Below are 23793 nucleotides of genomic sequence, written 5' to 3'. Positions count from 1 at the left end.
ATGTTCTGTGGAATTTGGATCTACGAAAATATGCTACTAGGTATACTAAATATTCGTGACTTCTATCGGGATAAATTACAATGTAAACTAGTAAATTTCATAAATTGATATAGCATATTTTCATAAGTGGAATTTCTACGGTGAACTTAAATATTTTTTACTAAAGCGTAGTAGGAAAAACTATTAATATATATAAGAATAGTGACGCTATCAATGATTTTTACTACCACGTCTTGTAATTTATGCGAAAAATTTCTCTCCGTGTAAACTTTACACGCAAAAAACTAAAAAATTTTACTTTCAAAAGTTAATTATCTTTTAAAATCCGGAGAAAAAAAATTTGAATTTTTTGTAGCGTATTCATCTTTTAGAGAACTACATTTTATTAGTGAATGTAAAAATATTTAGTAGAAAAAGATATTGTGAAAAATAAAAGTTTGAAATGTCACCTATCCTTGTAAATAATAGTTGTCAATTTTGGCACTCATTATCTCAAAAAGTACGAAGGAGAAAAAACTGAAAATAACTCACAGTGTAGATAACTATTTTATTTGAAAGATGAGCCTAAAAAAAAAAATGGCATAGAAATTGAATTATCTAGAAGCGTTACATACTGATCCGTTCTTGACCAGATTGCCTCATCGGACTCGGATGCCTTGATCCGATCCAGATCTGAACCGGACTTGAAGTTCCACTCGGGCAGGGGTAGGATAAAAAATAGTGATGCCACGATATGACGATACGATAGGATTTGGAGGTGACGATATCCGATATGACATAGGGTTTCATATCGTATCGTCAAACTCGCTACGATGCGATATGGCCAAGACATCCGATATATCGTCCATATCGACGATATGACATCAATTTTTTCATAATATTAATAACAAATATCATTGAAAATTATCAATCAAAATAATATAATAAAAATTCTTGATGATTTTTTGATCAAGATTTGGCCAGGCTCACTTGATCGGGATTTAATGAAGATACTTGAAGCTATTTTGAACAGGAAAAATTTTTTAATAAAAATATTTATTTTAGAATGATTACTATGAAAATGACCTACGAAAAACCGTAGTGCCCTGAAGCTAGCGACCTCGAGGTAGCGACTTTTTTACCCATAGGCGTAGCAAGAGCGATCAGCGCGTATGCCCAGTATATATTCTCAGCGTTGAGGGATGTTTTAATAAATTTAAAAAATTGGTTTTCCTTTGTTTATATATCTAGTTTATTGTAAATTTTATAAGCTATTCAATGGTGTAATAATTATGATTTTAAAATAATTATTACTCATAGATAATAGACAAAAACAACGATGCGAAATTGTTGTCTATTATCTATGAGTGATAATTTTTTTAAAATTATAATTATTACACTATTAAATAGTTTATAAAATTTACAACAAATGAGATGTATAAATGAAGAAAAACCAATTTTTTAAATTCATTAAAACAGCCCCCAACGCCCCCGCGGTTTAATTTGAAAAATATTTCTCGGTAAAAAATCTAGCGACTCGCTCAATAACTTCTTGAAAAAAAATTGGTTTTTTTTTGTCTATGCATGTAATTTGTTGTAAATTTTATCAGCTTTCCAATGGTGTAAAAATTATAATTTTAAAAAAATTATTACTCATAGATAATAGACAAAAATCGTCCCAAGCGCTCGATAAACAATTTCGCATGGTCGTTTTTGTCTATTATCTATGAGTGATAATTTTTTTAAAATTACAATTATTACACTATTAAATAGCTTATAGAATTTACAATAAACTAGATATATGAACAAAGGAAAACCAATTTTTTAAATTTATTAAACAGCCCTCAACGCTAAGAATATATACTAGGCATACGCGCTGCTCGCTCTTGCTACGCCTATGGGTAAAAAAGTCGCTACCTCGAGGTCGCTATCTTCAGGGCGCTAAAACCGTTAGAATAAAAATAAAAATCATCTGTATCTGCAACATTTTATAGTTTTATTTGTTGACAGAACAATTTTTCAATAGAAAAATTAAAAAAAAAACAGAAAGTGTGTTCAAACAGCAGGGTATTTACAGGTACATAAAGCTGGCACAGGCATAATGGCACAACCAGATCAGACCTTATCAGTAATTATGAGCTGATTATGAGCTATTTTTGAGTGCAAACCGCGATTTTTGAGCTTTATTTTTTTTTTTTTATTAAAAGTTATGCTAGCTTTCAAGAACAGCTAGCACAACTTTTTTATTTTTTATGCGATTTCGAACGAGTAAAAAAAAATTTTTTTTTTTTTAATTTTTTTTCTTTATTACAAGTTTAACGTAAGCTGGCACAACTTTTTTATTTATAATGTAATCCTGATCGAGTGAGGCCGAAAATTAGGGGTTTGCACTCAAAAATAGCTCATAATCACCTCATAATTACTGATAAGGTCTGATCTGGTTGTGCCATTATGTCTGTGTCAGCTTTATGTACCTGGTGGTTACAACGACAGTTTAAAAAAATATATAAAAAAAAGATAAGATAGAATTGTTTGAAAATATTTTTATGAGCCTTAAAGCCGGAAAACATCCACACCGAAAAATTTGTTGTTTTTCGTGAGAAGTGTGGCGAACAGACGTAAACCTTTTTATTTCATTTTATTTTTCAAATCACAGCAAATGATTCTGTAAATTATTTATCATCAAATTTTGACTTTTTTTTTACTGGAATTGAATAAAAAGTTGCGTAGTAGGCCACGTAGGATCATTTGATAGAATTTGTTACTACACTACAGTAATTTTAATCAAACAAAACAAAAACAACACAAAATTAAATAAAACCTTATTCTTTAAACATCAAAATAAAAATGTAACGTATTTATTAATTTTTAAAAATAAACCATCATGTATAATTATCATTTGTTTCACCGCATTTTATTTGGAATTTATGATTAAAATAAAGCAATAAGTTTAGAAAGAGTTAGGAACACACTTGATTTCAAAAAAAATATTCGTGTCATCTGGCGGGGAAAACCTGCTTTTCTTACAGTAACTGGCATAAGTATACCATTAACTCGAGAACTCCGAAAATTCGGTAGACTACTGTAAAACATTTAGATGAAATATAATAATAATCATTATAATAAGTGGGAATTAGTCGCTTTAATGACGTCAGCTATGATTTTTACGATACCACTACAGTAATATTTGCTGCGGATTTCTCTCCGTGTACGTTTTCGTATTCTTTTTACTATGTAAACGCTTCTTCCAATTGTGTATTCGCTCACACACATGTTATTATAGTCATCTGTCGTTGGGTGTTAAAAAATATGGTTCTAGAACCATAAAATTTGTCACAAAATACAAAACATTAAATAAATCTTTAAAGTTTCTGTTCACTACAAAAATTCTTGTTCTGCACTACAAAATTTATTACTGTCACAAAAAGAAAAAAAGTTTAATTTCAACGTAAAAATTATAAAAATATAAAATAAAATTTGTAATAAAGTAGATAAAATTCGTGATAAATTTAGATCAAAACAATGAAATCCATGCAATTTCTACTGTTATTCATCAAAAGTATTGAATCGGTTAAATGAATAATATGCAATATTTAACAAGTTTTATAAGAAATTTGAATAAAAAAAAAAAAAGAAACAGTCATCTTGCTACTATTTTATTATACCAGAACCACAATTTTTATTGACTATTTTGTACTAAAAAACTCGATTTTTTCATCAATAACGCCACAAAAAGCTTGATAATTATTATTACTAATCCAGCCTCTCATTATTATTACTAATCAAAATAATGGTTATATGAAACGACTCATGTTAAAGATTGTAAGTACATTAGTTAACAAATTAACATTGGCAAGCACAACTGTAGTTGCGTACGCTGGTTATTGCGCAGGATTGTTTTGCCAATAGGTGCTTTCTTTTGTGTATTTATTTTTTTTCACTTTAATGCGCATGATCATGCACATGCGCATATTATGCAAACATGAGAAGAGAACAGTGGCGTCGAACAAATAATTCTTAAAATAAATTAAAATATGGACAATCCAGCCCTTCATGTCCTACCTGTTGCAAAGTGGCTTTTTGCTGACTGCGCATTCAACTGCGCCTGCGAAAATAAATCGAAAAAAATAAATACACAAAAGAAAGCACCTAGTATTTTTGAATCTTTGCTGCGATCTGCGATACTGCAAGGCAGTATTAAACGTATGACATTATCGTAAACTATCCAACGCTGAACACTGCCTCAAAATATTGCGGGAAAACGTTTGGATATTGCTTTATATTTTATTGTTGTGTGTGTGCTACTACGAAGTTCAATAGAAACGTCAAATTATTAGGAAACAGATTTCGTATGCACGCCCTGGTAGAAATATTTCTCCAACTTTTCCAACTTTTCTCACTTTTCAAACTCACCTTTTTTACGAAAATGACCCATGGTTGGAGAAAAGTTGGAAAGAAGTTGAAAAAAAGTTGGAGTAAATTTTTGGTTGAAGTAGGCTGGAAAAAAGTTGGAAAAAAGTTGGAATAAATTTCAGGTTGAAGAAATGGCGGAAAAAAGTTGGAGAAAAGTCGGAAAAAAATGGAGTAAATTTTTGGCTGGATTGGAGAAATTTCATCACCATTTCTCCAACTAGAAGGTCATTTTCGTAAAGAAGTGGACAAATGGCGGAGAAAAGTTGGAAAAAAGTTGGAGAAAAGTCGGAGAAATATTTCTACCAGGGCGTATTTGACAAAAATTTTTTTTGATTATTAATCAGGTACAGCTGACAAATTTTTTCATTAAGAGGACTCAAATATGTGATGTAACTCCAAAATAGCCTATTTTAAATTGAAAATAAAGAAATTAAAAAATCTTTTCTTTATACCTATCCCAGGTAAACAAGAATAGTTGTCGTTTGCATTGATTGATTTATTGATTGTTATTCATCAGCAACTCAATTACAGCTGTACTAGTATTGTGATAACTATAAAGGAAGGTGGAGTTATCAAAAAAATACAGAAAAACAGAAATATAATTTACGTTTCCAAAAAAATTTATATGAAATACCCTGCAAATACTAAAAAATCTAATATCAAGCGCATCTAAAGACAAGCTGAAAAGTTAATCCAATCACAAGATATATGCAAAATAGTGAGATTGTTGATCATCAAATTGCATCTTTGCTGGAAAGTTTTCGTCTGAAAAACCTAATCTTGGAATTGTGAAGAAAACCGCGGCGTTAAAGTTTGTTTGTATAATAACGATAAAACGTGATCTTTTTTTATTTCGATTTTATTTTTCAAACACAGGCAGCTTTAATTCTCCTAAATTATTTATCATCGTTTGTTTGAATTTTTTTTTTTTTTGTTAAATTGAATAAAAATTTAGTATATACAGTAGTACTAAGCTGACGTAAAGAACAACTTTAACGAGTTTGTTTTTTACAAAAATTATATTTTTGATTTTGTATATTATATATATATATACAAACTGTGATATTTACTTTACAACACATCTAAGTAGAGTAATTGAAATCTTATTTGGCGTTGATTCTTTTTTGATAAATATTTTTTTGAAAGAAAGATTTAATATTGTTCCATTGTTTACTATGAATTCACGATTTACAAATGAGGCATTTCGTTTACATCTCAGTGCAAACAAGTTATCTTAATTTGTTGAGAATGTGTTCTTTATTGTCACTTCTAAAAGAATTTATCTGACTCATTCCATTCCATTTTTGATAACATCATTATTCTTTTTTTAGTCAGCGTTACGTCAACATGAAAAATTAGTCATTGTAACTATTTATTTTCTTATCAGATTTTTTTTTTCAATTTACTCAACATGCGTACTGTTTTAAGAAAATATATCCCATTACAAATGACCTTAAATATTTAATTTAAGAATTCAAATAAGTTTTTTACTTAAACTAAGAATATTTTTTTCATGTTTCGAGAAGTTTATTAGCAGAAGTTTATGTTTAATATACGTATCGTATCGCAGCAACACTATTAATGTCAATTAATGGAAGTATGAATGAACATGTAAAACAATTGGAGTTTTTCGGTAATGAATCGTAGATTTATGTTACACGGTTGAAAATAAACTTAAATTTCAAGCAAGTACATCATGCAATAAATCTTCTTCTAAAGTTTCTTTCATGTTCAAAAATTCTATTGTTCTCGCTGTGAACTGAAATTTACGTACTGTCCTGTACAAAATTACAGTACAAAAAGTTTAATTTCAACGTAAATTTACATTAAAAATCCACTACTACACTAAAAATTTTAAGTATTACGCGTAATACTCGAATTTTTTTATACATTTAGAAAAAAACATGAAATTTCATGCATATTTCTAGTACGTTATTCATCAAATTTGCAGTATTGAATCGGTTAGAGTGAGGCATGTATACATATAGGTGTATACGATCGGTTCGAGTCCTTTTAGAGTTATTTCAATCGAACCCTGTCACTATCCACCTCCACCACTCATTGTTATATATATACACATTTATATTCTTGGCACATTTTTGAATTGTTCAATTGAGGCCTCGGATACCACTCGCCTATATTTCCACACAGCTTTAGATCTTACTCACAGCATTCGATAGAACCCTGGGGGGCTATTCTCGAATGATGTGAGTCGACTCACTCACACGGAGCGAGGTCCGTGAACGGATCTACTTGAGCGACGAACTGAGATCCGTTCACGGAGGACAGTTCGTATGAGAGTAGCCAGTCCGTCCACGAATGTAAATATCCGTCTCTCAGACAATTTGATTTGAGCGCGAGACAATTGCTTGTATTTTTTATTTTGGTTTATTGTTTATTGAATTGTTTTTTGGATGAGGATAGATAAAAATAAATAAAAATACAACAATTGAAATAAACAAGCAACAATAAACCAAAATAAAAAATACAAGCAATTGTCTCGCGCTCAAATCAAATTATATTCGTGGACGGACTGGCTACTCTCATACGAAGTGTCCTCCGTGAACGAATCTCAGTTCGTCGCTAATAAATCCGTCACTACTCCGTGTGATGGTATCGACTTCATCATTCGAGAATAACTGCAAGAAAATATTGATAGTTTTTGCATTTTTGCTGTGCAACTGAGGGACACCTAAGGATAAAAGGTAAATTTTACCTATAAAAAATATTAAACAGAAACACTATCTGATGGGGTAAAATTTACAGCTCCTATGGGTGAACTCCACACTTTTTTAAAATAAAATTTACTCGTTCGTCAGGGAAAAAAAATTAGGCCGGCAGATAACAAATTAATCAGGTAAATTTTACTCACAAGAAATGTAAACCAAGAAAAGCACTTTTATCGAGTAAAATATACATTTTTCAGCACCCGTATTCAGAGGATGTTCTCATTAGGGCTTTCTTTTCCGATGGCGGCGCTTGTGAAGCTTTTCTATGTAAAATCTATATAAAAAGTTCACAAGCGCCGCCATCAAGCATCCTAAAGAGCTCTGAATGCAACTCGCTTTTACCTCATTTATTTAATATATATCATTCAAATTTTTTCTAACCAGGAAAGTAAATTTTACTACAAAAAAAGGTAGAAATTACCAACCGAAGTTGTAAATTTAACCTGATGATAAAGTATACAGATTCAACGCCTTAAGAGGTAAATTTTACGTTTTTTCGAAGAAATGGAAGCGATAACAAAAAGTAATTGTAAATTTAACTCCTTCAATCTAATAACATTTTTTTTTTTGGTAAATTTTACCCGTTTCCTCTAGGTGTCCCTCATTTCTTCATTAAAAAGGTAAAATCTCCTTTTTTTTTTTTGTAATTCACCTTTAATTTTTCTCCGTGTGCTTATATGCACATGTATTACATATGATTTCATTACGTGGCCATTATCGTACTATGCAGCTGAAACTAGAAGACAAAATTAACCGACAAAAGTTAGCGCGAAGAGGCTATAGCGTAAGACATCGACACACGTAAAAATTCTTTTAAATGATTATTTACATTGCTAGTAATAAGTTAAAAAAAAAAAAATTATAAAAAAATCGCGTCTTGGCATTTAATTAACAAATATTATTTTATTAAGGTACCCCCGGTTTTTTTTAATTCATACTTTTCGTTATAAAAAATAAAAAATATTCGTGACACGTTTCGAAATTATTATAAATAAATAGCTCAGATACTCAACAACTTTTAGCAGTTTTAAAATAATGAAAAAATGTCCGTCATCCTAATTATTTATTAATGAATGTAAAATTTTTTAGTGTTTTTTTTTTCAAAGTACAAAAAAAAATCTGAATAATCATTTAATAATAATTTTCACGTGTGTCGATGTCTTACGCTATAGCCTATTCGCGCTAACTTATGTCAGCTAGTTTCAGCTGCATATCGTATACTCTACTCCTATAAAGACTAGAGACCTCTAGAGATCTCTAGTCTTCATGTCTACTCCTTACACGTCGTTCACATTTACTTCGTTGTTTTTTTTTTACTTCAGAGTGCGTTCAACTCAGTTTAAACCACGGCCAAGAAGACAAGAGGTAAGGCTTTTATCTTGAAAGCAGTATAAGAAGATGTTCCGAAAAACGTCGCCGGCTGAGGGCTTTGCACGACGATAATAGGTTTTTCTGAACGCCTTCGTTAATGTTCGTATCTTTTCGGGCCTGTCTCTACGTCAGCTGTGTAGATATGTAAAAAAAATTAGCGTGTTGTGAGTACGCGCGGGAGAGTGAAACTTCTTTTAGAGTAGTACCGCAGCATTGTGTGACCGAGTGCGTAACACTCAGCGTAACGCTAGCGGAGCCTCAAATTTTGTCGCTATCCTCCGTAAAGAAGTTTCACTTCAATAAAGACCTCTATAAAGCTAGCTCACCAACATGGGCACAAATAAAAAAGGCTATAATGGGAATTTTGGGCTTTTTTTGAGTGGTAATATCAATTTTTGGGCTGTTGTAGATTTTTTTATATGCAGTGTTGTGCTAGCTTAAGTTTGTCAATAATTGTTTGAATTACAAAAAGGTGGGCTCATTTTTATGGGCTTTTTTTGGGTTTTTATTCTATCATAGTGAAATTTTTTTTTTAATATTATTTTTTTTTTAAGTCTATTGTTGTGCTACCTTAAGCCTAAGCTGGCACAACTTTGTCAATAGTTGTTTGAATTAAAAAAAGGTAGGCTCAAAAAAAAAAATAACAAATGAATGTTGCAATAAAATAATGAATATTTTTGCTGGTAAGTATTCATTAATAATTTTAAATCCATTGAAATTATTTCATAACTATTTTAGAAGGTAATGTACTTAAATCCACTTACCTTAATAATTGTCAAATTAAAGAGTTAAATTTTTTTATATAGAATAATAGGAAAGGATACTCACCCTCGTTCATAGTGATTGGAAAAGTGAAAAGAAACTTTCGTTTTATAAAAATAATAGGGGGAAATAATATAATATTAAAAAAAAAAATTCACTATGATAGAATGAAAACCCAAAAAAAGCCCATGAAAATGAGCTTACCTTTTTTTAATTCAAACAATTATTGACAAAGTTGTGCTAGCTTAGGCTTAAGGTAGCACAACAATAGACTTAAAAACAAAAATAATATTAAAAAAAAAATTCACTATGATAGAATGAAAACCCAAAAAAAGCCCATAAAAATGAGCCCACCTTTTTTCAATTCAAACAATTATTGACAAAGTTTTGCTAGCTTAAACTTAAGCTAGCACAACACTGCATATAAAAAAATCTACAACAGCCCAAAAATCGATATTACCACCCAAAAAAAAACCCAAAATTCCCATTATAGCCTTTTTTATTTGTGCCCATGTTGGTGAGCTAGCTTTATAGAGGTTCAATAAAGCTGTCATAAACATTAACATTTGATTGTCATAAAATTTCTTGATCAAAATGTAACTGGCAAACACAATAGTGTTTGATATTTTTTATTCGACTTATTGCTGCTAACCACTTTTCACGTCTAAAAACATCCTAATAATAAATAAATAAAAAATTTGTTCTTGCATTAATAAATTATTAATGTAAAAATAAATTGAAGATAAATGTAATTTCAAAATAAATTAAAAATCTGAAACAACTTAATATGATTTATAAATATAATTATTGTAGTTCTAATGCTTATTTTCTCTTTTTTTAAACGTAAAATTGTGATGTTTTTCTACTAATATTGGTTATACTTTTGACATGGAAATTGTTTTACTTTTTCTGTGTTTTGCGGTGGTTCGTTCTTGTGCCCAAATTTACAGAAAAAACTGTAATATCTACAGGATATTTTTGTCATTGAGTGAAAAGTTATACGGTCACAGACCCGCGAGTTGAAATACTCATTATCCACACGGAGAGAAATCCGCAGCATATATTACTGTAGTGGTATCGTAAAAATCATAGCTGACGTCATTAAAGCGACTAATTCCCACTTATTATAATGATTATTATTATATTTCATCTAAATTTTTTACTGTATAGTCTATCGGAATTTTTGGAAGTCTTGAGTTAATGGTATACTTTATGCCAGAAATTACTGTAGTGTACAGCAGATTTTCCCGCCAGATGACACGAATATTTATTGGAAATCAAGTGTGTTCCTAACCTCTTCTAAAAAAGTTTATTGTTTTTATTTTATTCATGAATCTAAATAAAAATGCGATGAAACACATGAAAATTATAAAATGGTTTATTTTTTTAAAATTAATAAACACGTTACATTTTTATTTTGATGTTTAAACAATAAGGTTTTATTTAATTTTTTGTGTTGTTTTGATTAAAATTACTGTAGTGTAGTAGGAAATTCTAGTCGATCCTGGTGGCCTCCCCACGTAACTTTTCAATTTCCAGTAGACTACAGTAAAATTTGTTTGATACTCTACAGCATTATTTGCTGCGGATTTCTCTCCGTGCAGTAAGCTCGTGATTTGGAAAATTGATAAAACATTTTTTTCATTTAGTAGGGAAGTTTACACGTAGTATGGAGTGCAGGTCGAAAGAGAGATGTAGTTAAATGCCCACTGTCATCTATGAGCTCACTCTGCTTATACCCACTCTAACACCTATTTGTAGGCAGATCCAGTCAAGCGTCGTCTGTATCTTATTTTTTCTTCTGTATTAATTACTCGTTAATTGATTAATGGAAGGGTGATAATTTTTCGGACAACTAATAAGTCGAGACTTCTAAAATAAATGTGATTATTTTTTCAATAATTTTATAATGATACTTCTATTATAAAAAAAATTATTGAAATCTCCTTAAAAACTATTGCATGAGAATTTCTTCAATAATTAATAACTAAAAATTGACCTGATCGACATTAAAAAATAAACATACAGACGTATTTAGGGCCTAAAGTAGTGGGGTAAAAAGCGGGAAGAGGAGAAATAGAAGGATAGAAAATCGTCACGTCTCACGCACTCATGGAAAGTATCGCGCGCGCTTCGGTTCGTTTCGTTCGTTTTCGTAATTTGGATGCACTACTTTATTACCGTGAGTTAAAGAAAGACAGCGTATATATTGATTTTTATTTTTATTATTATTATCATCTCATTCGTACGCGCGTTAGTGTGTGTAACATCAGGCCGTCAGATCAGCTGTTGCAAGCCGGTGTTGAAATCTGCTCCAAACTGTCAAATATTTGTGTTTATACTATTTTTTATATTTTTAACAATATATAAATTTTTTTAATACATTAAATACCACGTGTGTGCCATAGTTTATTGAGTGAAGTGATTTACACTTAATACAATGAACATGGATGTCTCAATTTGTGCAATTTGTAATGAGAACTCAAGAGTTAATAACCTTGGTAACGAAGACGAAATGAAATGCATAAAAAAAAAAGCAATAAATGCATTGTCTGAAAAAAGCAAAAAATTGAGAGACAAAAAATATTTAAAATGGGCTGGGCTTGTTGACTTATATATACACAAAGGTAAGTTATTTCTTCAATTTATTATAAACAATAGTAATTTGTAAATTTTGTGTATACTTAATAATGTTAACAATATTTTTCTTATCTGCTTACCAGCAATTATTTACCAGATTATTCTAACAAATTTTCGTTTTAAATTAATTATTATCTGTCCCATATTTATTCACTCATTATTCGATAAATATTTCTTAATTTTTGTAAAATTGATTCTTTCCATGCTAACATTTGTAAATTATTTTAATATTATTGTGTTAATATTAATGTTGCGTGTATCAATTTATTGAATGCACGACTTTATAAAGATATATAACTGGTTTTTTTTTAATTTAGTTTAATTTTTTGTTTAATTTTTTTCAATTTTGTTTCTCACAGGCTGTTATAAAAAGTACTCAAACATGTCAATCCCAAAGACATCTCATAAACTTTCATCATCTTTATTGGGAAATTCAAGTGCATCAGGTGTAAATGATTCTTACGAATTTGAAGATGAAAATACATTTAATTTCAAAGCTCATTGTTTATTCTGTTGTCAAGATTGGAGTCCAGATGATGGACATGAAGTTGATCGACCATTATTAAATAAAATGTTGTTGACAATGATTAATAATTTAAAAGGCCATGAAGAACTGAAAGATAGAATAAGTGGAATTGATTCACTTATGGATGTGTATGCTAGATTTCATCAAAGTTGTTATGAATCTGTATCTGCAATGGCTCCTGATGAAGATTCAGAGCGTCAAGAGGCATTTGAAAAAGTATGCAGATACTTACAATCTCACAAAGGTCAAGGTGTACCGTACTCAACTTTGACAACAGTCATGGGTAATTATAAATTTGAAGCTAGAGTGTTGCAACGTAATCTTAAAAATAAATATGGTAATGATTTCCATTATTGGTCACAAACTGGTAAGCAATCACTATATTTTTATAAAAGACAATACCTAATTGAATCTTGCAGTGATTGGATGATTGATGACAGCAGCCTTGGGGGTGATCAAGAGAATTTAATTTTATCAATAGCAGCAAGCATTTTACATAAAAAAATTGTTAACACTGAATATAATCTTGATTACTACAACTCACCAGGTGAATTTCTTGCTGGTGTAAAAACAGATATTCCAAAACAACTTTTAAATTTTTTAATTCTACTAATATACCCAGATGACACAAATAAGTTATATGAAAAAAAAATTTTACACATTGCTCATTCTCTAGTTCGATTATGCAAACCAAATAAGTTTAACTCACACCTTCACTTAGCCTTATCAACATACATATTGAGAAAAACTGGTTCAAAGTTAGTGATTGACATTTTAGCAAGTCTTGGTATTTGTTCATCATATCATAGCACTCAATTATTCGAGGCATCATGTGTAAAAAATACACCAGAAATTGATACTGGTGATACATTCATCCAATTAGTCTTTGATAACACAGATCACAACACACAAACATTGACTGGAAAAGATACATTTCACTGTATGGGTAGCATATCCATACACACACCAAAAGAACAAGTAACCTGGACAAGTAAAATTAAAAAATTAAAAGTAATGCCATCTGAAGAAGAGTTGGTTGCTGGTAATACAATAAGTGCTACATATCTGCCAGCATCATACCGTGGTGGATTATCAAAAATTGAGTTTGTTGATACCGATGATTATATTTATGAAGTGCCTGATCCTCTTCCATCATCATATTGTGCTTTTTTATGGGGGCATTATTATAAAATTCCAAATCTTCCATCCTGGAAAGGATATATGGAAGTCCTGGCAAGAGATTCGTCATACTATGTCTCAAGAATTTTGTGTAATCCATTCATAAAGCTAAAACCAACTGAACCAACAACTATTTATACCTCAATAATGTATGCTATCAAGGAGACTAAAAAGAAAAATCAAAAAACAGTTTTAATAACATTTGACCAGCCTCTTTATATCAAAGCTCGTGAAATCAAAGCAGGTATATATGGAGAATATGAAAAGCAAGAAGAACAAGAACAACCTCAAGTGGTAATATTACTTGGTTTATTTCACTTACTAATGTCATGGTTGGGTGCTCTAGGATACATTATGAATGGTAGTGGTCTTGAAGACATGTTTGGGACGGTTTATGGTGAAAATGCTGTGACTAAATTATTAACTGGCCATGTTTTTGATCGAGCAATGCGAGCTCATACTCTTGCATTTATTGCAATTGGAAAAATTATTTGTGAGTGTGCAGTACAAGATAAATATAAAGAACATGAACCATATATTGTTAATTTTTTTAAAAATTGGAGTAGCCTTGAGGATGCTCCTCGTATGGGAGACAGTGAAGTAGACCCAAGAATAAAACAATTTAAAAAAATGTTTCTCAAACAGCTGGACACTTTCAAAAAGAATGGACCTACCGCGAATCTCTGGATACAATATTTTGAAGCGTTGATAATAACTTTTCGGTTTTATGAAGCATCTCGCTTAGGTCACTGGGATTTATTACTTTCAAGCATTAGGCAAATGTTGCCATTTTTTCATGCAGCACACCATTTTCCTTATGCTAAATGTGCCCAAATATTTCTACAAGACATGGAGAACTTGGCCAAGACGATGGATCCCGTAGAGTACCATAAATTTACATCTGATGCCATGTTTACTATACGTAGAAGTGACAAAGCATTCAGCGGTATATGGGCAGATATGACGATCGAACAAACTCTCAATCGATTCTTTGGTACTGACCTCGTTCATGGTCGTGGTGTTACTGATGGAGTAATCACTAAATATTTGAATAGTATGCCATTAGCATATGAAGTGATGAACGGGCTAGAAGACTTTACTGGCATTAACAGCCGCAGAAGCGAACAACATAAAGATCTAACGAACTCTCGTATTATTCAAGATGAAGAAGACGTCGAGAAATTTTTTTATTGGTTAAAAACTCACCAACCTTTTATACAACGAGATTCGTTAATGTCTTTGTCAACTGGAATAATAGGAACACCAGACATTAATTGTCATCAGGCTGTAGCTAAAGGTAAAGCAGCAATGAAAAAAATGGTGGGCCAAAATGCTGAAACAGTAACGTTATCGAAAATGGATGGTGTTAAAAACTTAGATGAAGCTGTATCTTTGTTACATACACCAGAAGAATTAGTAAATGTTGATCATTTAGCTTTCTTTAAAAAAATATCTCCGTTTCTCCAATCAGACAACGAAGTAAGCCGTATCGCGTTGCAGTATGAATTGACACCATTTCCTTTGTCACTTTTTGACAAAGATGGTTACATGAGAAATGCAGAAAAATATAAGTTGTGTGAAGCTCTGAATAACGGTATTTGCGTAAAGCCTTCATCAAATGATGTATCTGATGACTCAGTAATTGTTTTAGATGGAGGTTTTTTATTGCACAGAGTTGTTTGGCCACATGGATCAACGTATGGAAAAATTTGTGCTAATTATTTAAATTATTTAAAAAAAAGTTATCCACATCATTTTGAAAAAAAAAATTTATACATTGTTTTTGATGGTTATAATAACGAGTCTGTGGGCGTAAAGTCTTATGAAAGATATAGACGAAAACAAAAAAATGTAGCTGTTGACATTAATATTGAGTATGATACTCTGGCTACATTTTCACAGAAATGTTTTTTAACTAATATTTGCAACAAACGAAAGTTTATTGGTATGTTAGCTCAGCATTTAAAAGATTACGTTCATGTATTTCAAGCTGAAGAAGATGCTGATACGCTCATAGTACAAACAGCGTTAAATATTAGAAAAACGACATTATTACCTGTAACAGTCATTGGCAACGATACAGATTTATTAATATTGCTTATTGGAAATACATCTGAATATGATGAAGATATTTACTTCCAGAAAATATCAACACTTAAAAAAGAGAAAGAAATGTATCAAATATCTTTATACCATGAATTCAAGCCATTTATACTATTTCTACACGCATTCAGTGGCTGTGACACGACATCAGCACCATTTTCAATCACTAAATTGTCAATAGTAACTTACATGCGAAAATATCCAGAGTCTCAAGTTCTTGCACAAGTTTTCACTCAACCAAATGCAACAAAAGAGGACGTACAATCTGCTGCAAAAAAACTTGCTCATTACTATATGACAAAAAATAAAATTTCTCCAAAAGAAGGTGAAAGTGACATTGAACTTATTAACAGAACAAGATATTCTGTATTTTATGGATCAAATATATTTGATGCTGAAAAACGTTTAAATAAATTACCACCAACTATACCTGCAATAAATCAGCATGCATTAAGAGTATATTATCAAATTCAGCGTTGGCTGGGCAATGAGTTGGATCCTCTGGAGTGGGGTTGGAAAAAAATAGACACTTTGTTAGTGCCAATCATGTCGACTGAACCACCAGCACCAGATGAACTTTTACAAATGGTAATATAATTTTGTATTCTACTAAAATTTTTGAAATGTTAAATTTACATGTTTTTTAATTGTAATAAATTAATAATTGAATTTTCAGCATAACTGTGGTTGCAACGTTATTTGTAAAAAAACTTGTGGATGCAGAAAAGCTGGGTTGAAATGCTCACAATACTGCAAGAAGTGTAAAGGTACGAACTGTGGCAACGATGGTAAAATCACAGGTCAAACTTTATTAAGAGAAATTTCACGTGATCCAACAGAAGTAAGTGATCACCTGAGTGGTGATGATAATGAAGACAACGAAAATAGTAATCAAGATGTAAGAATTCCAAGCTGGCTTGAAAACCTTCGTAAAAAGTACACTTACCAAGAACATTAATTAATTGAAGAAAAACTTCAGAAGATCAATTAAAATAAAACTATGAAAAAAATTCTAATAAAAAGCCAATAAATCAATTAAGTTACATTGTTTTTTATATAAAATTTTTTATATAAAAAAACCAGATATTGATATTAAATTTTATCTCGGACAGTCTTGTATTAAAATGAAATCATACAAAGAAGTTTTTGATTTTTTGTTTTATGTGAATATATATAAAATTGTAGGGTCCAAGTAATTTTATTGTCAACAAAAAAACATAAATATTTGAATTAGAAATTAAACAGTGTGCCTAAAACTATTATTAAATTTCATGAACTTTAAAGAAATAATATTAAAGACAATATTCATTTGAAGAAAAAAAAAATGTCTACAATAATATGGAAATATATTATAAAAATATTTCGAAAAATTACCATGAAACTTTTCATATACAAATATCATCATAAAAATTATTAACAAATGGTGAAAAAATATAATAATGATGTATTTCGACGAGTAAATTAATTTCAAAATAACTTTATAATATTTTTCGTCAATTGCATAATATTTTTTTGATTTTTTCTAATGTTGTAGTATTAATGTACTGTAATAAAAATATTTTTGATTTAATCATTTTGATTCTACACTGAATAATATTTTTACTGGCTAAAAACACTTGAATATAATAATAAAGTTAGAGCTTTTATTATTCTCTCAGTTAAAATAGTAAAACTATAATTTTTCTCAATAATTCAACATTAGTGTTAATATATTTTCATCGACATTAGCCAATTTTTTTTTCATCAAATTATAATTTTTTAAATTACGATATTCCTATCTTAATATTATATGAATGATTTTTATAAATAATCAAAAACAAACCTGCTAGACGAATAGAGACTTTTTAATATTGAAACATAATTAAACTAAAAATAAGTCATTACTAATGCCAAGGAAAAGAAAAAAAATAATAAAAAGCGCTAGAATTATTTAAGAAAAATTTAAATAAATAAAAAAATGAACATTTGAATATTATAAGTTATTATGATTTATAACACTAAAAGAATTAACAAATAAAAAAAGTGAATTGTAAATGATTACATCATATTGAATAATAAATAAATTCATAAAACATATTAGCATGAATTAAAACCATCATTTGATTGTCATTACGATTACATCCTTTTGTAAAAAATTTTCGTGATCAGAGCCACCCCTTTCCCCCTATAACTGATAAACACCGCGAATATAATATAAAAAAAAATTATTTTTCCCCGGAAAATCACAATTACTCTTTTAAAAATTAAAAATAAAAAAAATAAATATATGCATATTTATCTATACAATCGGTACTTCAATTCGACCCTAGGGCATTTTCGCGATCAGAGCCACCCCTTTCCCCCTGTAATTGATAAACACCGCGAATATAATATAAAAAAAATTATTTTTCCCCGGAAAATCACAATTACTCTTTTAAAAATTAAAAATAAAAAAAAAAAAATATATGCATATTTATCTATACAATCGGTACTTCAATTCGACCCTAGGGCATTTTCGCGATCAGAGCCACCCCTTTCCCCCTGTAATTGATAAACACCGCGAATATAATATAAAAAAAATTATTTTTCCCCGGAAAATCACAATTACTCTTTTAAAAATTAAAAATAAAAAAAAAAAAATATATGCATATTTATCTATACAATCGGTACTTCAATTCGACCCTAGGGCATTTTTGCGATCAGAGCCACCCCTTTCCCCCTATAATTGATAAATGCCGCGGATGAAGAATTTCATGGGCTCGATACAAACTTGAAAAAAAATCTTTTCGAGAATATTATATTTTATTCGAACGCGTACGAATGAGATGATAATAATAATAAAAATAAAAATCAATATATACGCTGTCTTTCTTTAACTCACGGTAAAAAAGTAGTGCATCCAAATTACGAAAACGAACGAAACGAACCGAAGCGCGCGCGATACTTTCCATGAGTGCGTGAGACGTGACGATTTTCTATCCTTCTATTTCTCCTCTTCCCGCTTTTTACCCCACTACTTTAGGCCTATTCTGAACTTTCACCTCAATTTACTCCTAAACTATTGAATTTAAAAAAAAAAACATAGATACCAAAAATTTCCTAAATTTTTTTCCCTACAACTTTTATTTGAACTTTTTTTCCCTATTACCTTTTCCCTCCAAGATATCGCGAAAAAAAAACGTTTTTATTTTTTTTTAACCCTTTCCCGCGACCTAATGCAACTTTCCCACCCACCACCCCATTTCTAATCTCCCGACGGACCCGATCATATTTTTTTTTTTAGTTTTCCCCGACCATGACGACCTTTCAGATTTTTTGAGCAGACTACTAACACCTATTTGTAGGCAGATCCAGTCAAGCGTCGTCTGTATCTTATTTTTTCTTCTGTATTAATTACTCGTTAATTGATTAATGGAAGGGTGATAATTTTTCGGACAACTAATAAGTCGAGACTTCTAAAATAAATGTGATTATTTTTTCAATAATTTTATAATGATACTTCTATTATAAAAAAAATTATTGAAATCTCCTTAAAAACTATTGCATGAGAATTTCTTCAATAATTAATAACTAAAAATTGACCTGATCGACATTAAAAAATAAACATACAGACGTATTTAGAATTCAAAGATCTTCACTGCAAAAGTTCAGACCATTGACATTGATTCCCAAAATTTCGAAATAGCGAATAACCACCTTGAACATCAGTATACAGCAAGAATTATGTAAATTGTCGATGAGGTGCGTCACATAAAAATTCTATATATGAAGCCTGCATGCAATAAGATATAAATAATTCCTCTAACTCAACGCCAAAAAACAGATCATTTCCCAGGCTATGTGGGTGTGTGTGTGGTGGAATATCTAAAAATAGTAGTGAGTAAGCTATTCTGTCATTAAATAATCGTCACATTCAAACATATCGATTTTCGTATACATTTTTTATGTACTCTCAAAAATTATTTGGTGAGAAAATAGATATTCCGACAGCATTTAAATATCATATTTACATTAGCTTGCGCAGTATCTTAATTTTTCCGGTACCTCTGACTGATGTATTACCTAGTTTCTAATATATTTCAATTGATTTACAATGACCCTGCTATAATATAAAAAAATCTTTATATTCTATACATGTATAAGCATCTTCAAGCGATTTATTTGTTATTTTTATCTTTAATCAAGAGATTTTAATCGGGTGAATAATTTTCGAATTATCTTGTTTTTAAACAATAGGTATATTGAATCTACAGATAGGTGAAACGAAAGACTTTTTTTTTTAAAGAGAAAATTCGAAAAATCTGATTTTACCTTGTTGAGGATTTGAAGAAATTGTCGCTTTCACGATGCATAAGCTCACTTCTAAAACGGGACATTTCGTCTTCCATCTTCTTCATTTCAGCATCAAAACGCTCGCGAATATTAGAGAATTCGCTATCAATGACGCTGAAATCACCAAGTTTGATTGGAATGTTACGCTTAATACCGTTGTCAGCCATTTCAGAATCAAAAAATTGTAAATTATACAAAACTTTTAATTGTATATATTTGATTATAAAACACACTGAACGATTTGGTTACTCAGTTAAACTTATATGCATATAATCCGATGAATTTTTATTTCACTTAGGTAGCAACGTGCTTAATAATAAACTGGATCTCAGAATGAACGGCGCACGCAACAATTACTCCTTAAATAGCAACAGATAGGTTTAGTCGCTAGCTTGTGGGTGTTCGTTAAACATCGGTGATCATCGGTACAATGTCAAGAGAGAAACTGAATGCATATATATAATACTACATTAGTAGTATTACATATATGACTGAATGTCGGAAGTTTGCCATTTCAATGATGCACACGTTTACACCCTTTCAAACTCTAAAAGAAAAGTCGGGAATATTTTTGATGTCAAGTTTTCAATTTTGATACTTTGATACGAATAAAACGAATGACATTCTTAAAACAGAAAAGTTTTTAACTTTTTATCAGGACATTTATAAAGGCTTGAGGTATTAATTGTCAGTACTTTCAACAGATGATTAATAATTATTGATGATGGGATGACTGCCGAGAAATCTCCTATTACAACATGTGAGAAGGATGCATATATATGTATAATGCTACTATACTCTTTCACTTTTCACACCAAGCGTACGGACCATGGAGGTGAATATTCACCTCCATGGCTCATGGTACGCACCAAAGCCACCAAGGTCTGTATAGATTAATCAGACGGCTGCACCCGTATTCACAGGGCAAATTTTATACAATTTAGGGCTTCTTTTTGCCACTGATGGCGCTTGTTAAATTTTTTTTATATAGAATTCACATACAAAGGCTCACAAGCGCCGCCAGTGGAGGAAAAAAGCCCTAAATTGTAATGCCCTGTGAATACGGGTGCTGGGATAAGGGTATAAGCGGTATAAGTGCCTAAGTGGGCATAAGCAGAGTGAACCCACCGAGGTTTTATTAGTCCGACATTTTGTGCTCGCCGTACGGAGTGGGTATAAGAGGTTTCCGTCACTTCCGAGCTCGCCGTATGGAGTGGGTATAAGAGATTTCCGTCACTTCCGAGGTAAAAATCATCTATGGGTGCATTCCTTTAATAAAATTTTTTTTTTCGCTCTGCAATTTCGCCCTGTAATATCGACTAAAATTTTATAGGAAAGAGAGCTGTTTCTTGTAGTGGCAGTACTGGCACATGACATTATTCTTTTTTTGGTTTCAATTATTGGAAGAATAACCTGAATGACAGTTTAATGTTTATATCAAACTAAAATAAATAGAAAATAGACTCGTACTTGCTTGTTATTGTCACATAGGTCGTACTAGACTGTACTTGACATTAGTAAAGTCTGGGATATTACATAGAGAATTTTATCACTTTTGTCGTTGTTTCTGTTTTTAGCTTTTTGTCGGTATTACAGGGCGAAATCGCAGAGCGAAAAAAAATTTTTCATTAAAGGAATGCTTCACTCTGCTTATACCCACTCTAGGATAAGGTCGTCGCACAAGCATCAAACATGGCCGACTTTTAGGCGCGCATTATTTAAATAAAACTGAAAGCTGGGGTGCGTTCCGTAGGGGGACCGCGGTCCTTTTTGGCCATAATCAGAGTGGATCCATAAAAATTAAAAATCTCCCTAGGAATCCCTAAAAAATAACCAGTCTCATGTATACTTTTTTTTTACACCTTTCGATGTATGTATTGTTAATGTTGTGGATGTGGTGCTTACTGAATTTTGTACTGAATAAAATTATTAAAACAATAAATTTGTTAATAACAGTTAACAAAATGAAAAGAAAAATTCCACTTCGAACACATTATCTATTGACTGATGTTGGTAGTAATTGTTGTTTTTGTTGAAAATGAACAGCAACATCAGCCAGTTTAAGATCTTGAAAGATAACAAAAATATAAGTGCTGTCCTAACCTTACATTTGAGTTATGATAGGTTTTGAAGCATTAACTTTGAAAAGAAATACAATTTACAGGCTAAATAATTGAGATAACAACAATATACACCGACTATTTTAATTGACAATTTTTTTTTTGATGCCAAATTATTTTTTTCTTTATAATTCGTTAATCATATTTTTCGGTGTTTACGTTTCCTTATGTTTGTTTACGTTTTCTAATACATAGCAGTGCTGACACTACGACGAAATTAAATTCACCATGATAAACCACGCCTATTTTTGGTAGACCGCGGTCCTCTACGGAACGCACCCCTGGGGTACGTTCCAAAACCTCCGTTCGGTTCGGTATATGAAGATGGCGGCGATTCTACCCAGCAATTAAAATAGGTACAAAATTCGCCATCGAATATACCGCACCCGTATTCACAGGGCATTACAATTTAGGGCTTTTTTCATCGACCGGTGGCGCTTGTAGAGCTTTTATATGTAAAATCTATATAAAAAAAATTTTATAAGCGCCATCAGTGGCAAAAAAAAGCCCTAAATTGTATAAAATTTGCCCTGTGAATACGGGTGCCGAACAGAACGGAGGTTTTGGAACGCACCCCTGAACTCCTATGCTTAGCCGATGCACGGGAGTGTCGCCAAAGATAGCAACATATTGGTGTATTTCCCTCTTATTTACTCATGCGCACATCAAATCTTGTACAGTCAACGTCAAAACCAACTAGTACTACACAATATAAAAGTTACAGTGTATTTCAATAGTTTCAACTAATTTTTGTTGACGTGACCGTACCGACAAGGACAAGAATTCACCAATTTCGTTTCTCTCTCGGCAACACTTTTGATGAGAGAGTTCGGCTTCCAGTTTTATTATATTTCAGTTCCCATGATCTTCTTTTGCCGGTTTCACTCTATTTATTTATTGTTATTTGTTTTTTCCAGATCTTTCGCTCTCTTTCATCATCATAAATTGGTAATTTGTTCTTGGAAAAAATCTTGGAAAAAATTATTGAATTAAAATTTTTTTTTCGCTCTGCAATTTTGCCCTGTAATACCGACTAAAAGCTAGAAACAGGAATAACGATAAAAGTGATAAAATTCTCTATGTAATATCTCAGACTTTACAGTTTCCGATAACATCTGGTACGACCTGTGTGACAATATCAAACAATAACAAGCAATAACAACAAGTCGATTTTTTATTTATTTCAGTTTGATATGAACATTGAGCAGTCATTCAGGTTATTCTTCCAATGATAGGAAGCTAAAAAAAAATAATGTCATGCGCCAGTATTGCCACTGCGAGAAATAGCATTCTCTGAATTGGGTGTATTCTTGTCTTTGTCGGTACAGTCACGTCAACTAAAATTAGTTGAGACTATTGAAATATAATGTATAACTTTTATATCGTGTACTAATAGTTTGTTTTGACGTTGACTGTACAAGATTTAATGTGCGCATGCGTGAGTAAGAGAGAATTACACCCAAATGTCTATAGGTGCTTTCTTTTGGGTGTTTATTTTTTTTCCTGTTTATTTTTACGCATGCGCATTCAAATGCGCAGTCGGCAAAAAGTCAGATTGCAACAGCGTAGGACATAAGGAGCTGGATCAGCCATGTTTTAGTTCTTATTTTTTAAGAATTATTTGTTTCGACGCCACTGCTCTCTCCTTAATTTTGCATGA

General features: G+C 31.1%; 1 protein-coding gene across 1 annotated transcript in view; it reads right to left on the bottom strand.

Annotated features, from left to right (window-relative positions):
• The window catches only part of LOC122849240 (alpha-crystallin B chain), a 41998-nt gene extending 21111 nt beyond the window's left edge, over positions 1 to 20887 (bottom strand). Inside the window, exon 1 of the mRNA XM_044147918.1 lies at positions 19993 to 20887. Within this exon, the coding sequence (XP_044003853.1) occupies positions 19993 to 20180 (188 nt within the window). The 5' untranslated portion in view covers positions 20181 to 20887. The remainder of the gene's footprint in view (positions 1 to 19992) is intronic.
• Positions 20888 to 23793: the final 2906 nt, after the last annotated feature.

The sequence above is a fragment of the Aphidius gifuensis genome, linkage group LG2 (assembly GCF_014905175.1).
Source record: "Aphidius gifuensis isolate YNYX2018 linkage group LG2, ASM1490517v1, whole genome shotgun sequence".
NCBI classification, from domain to species: domain Eukaryota; kingdom Metazoa; phylum Arthropoda; class Insecta; order Hymenoptera; family Braconidae; genus Aphidius; species Aphidius gifuensis.
This window is presented reverse-complemented; position numbering and strand designations above follow the sequence as displayed.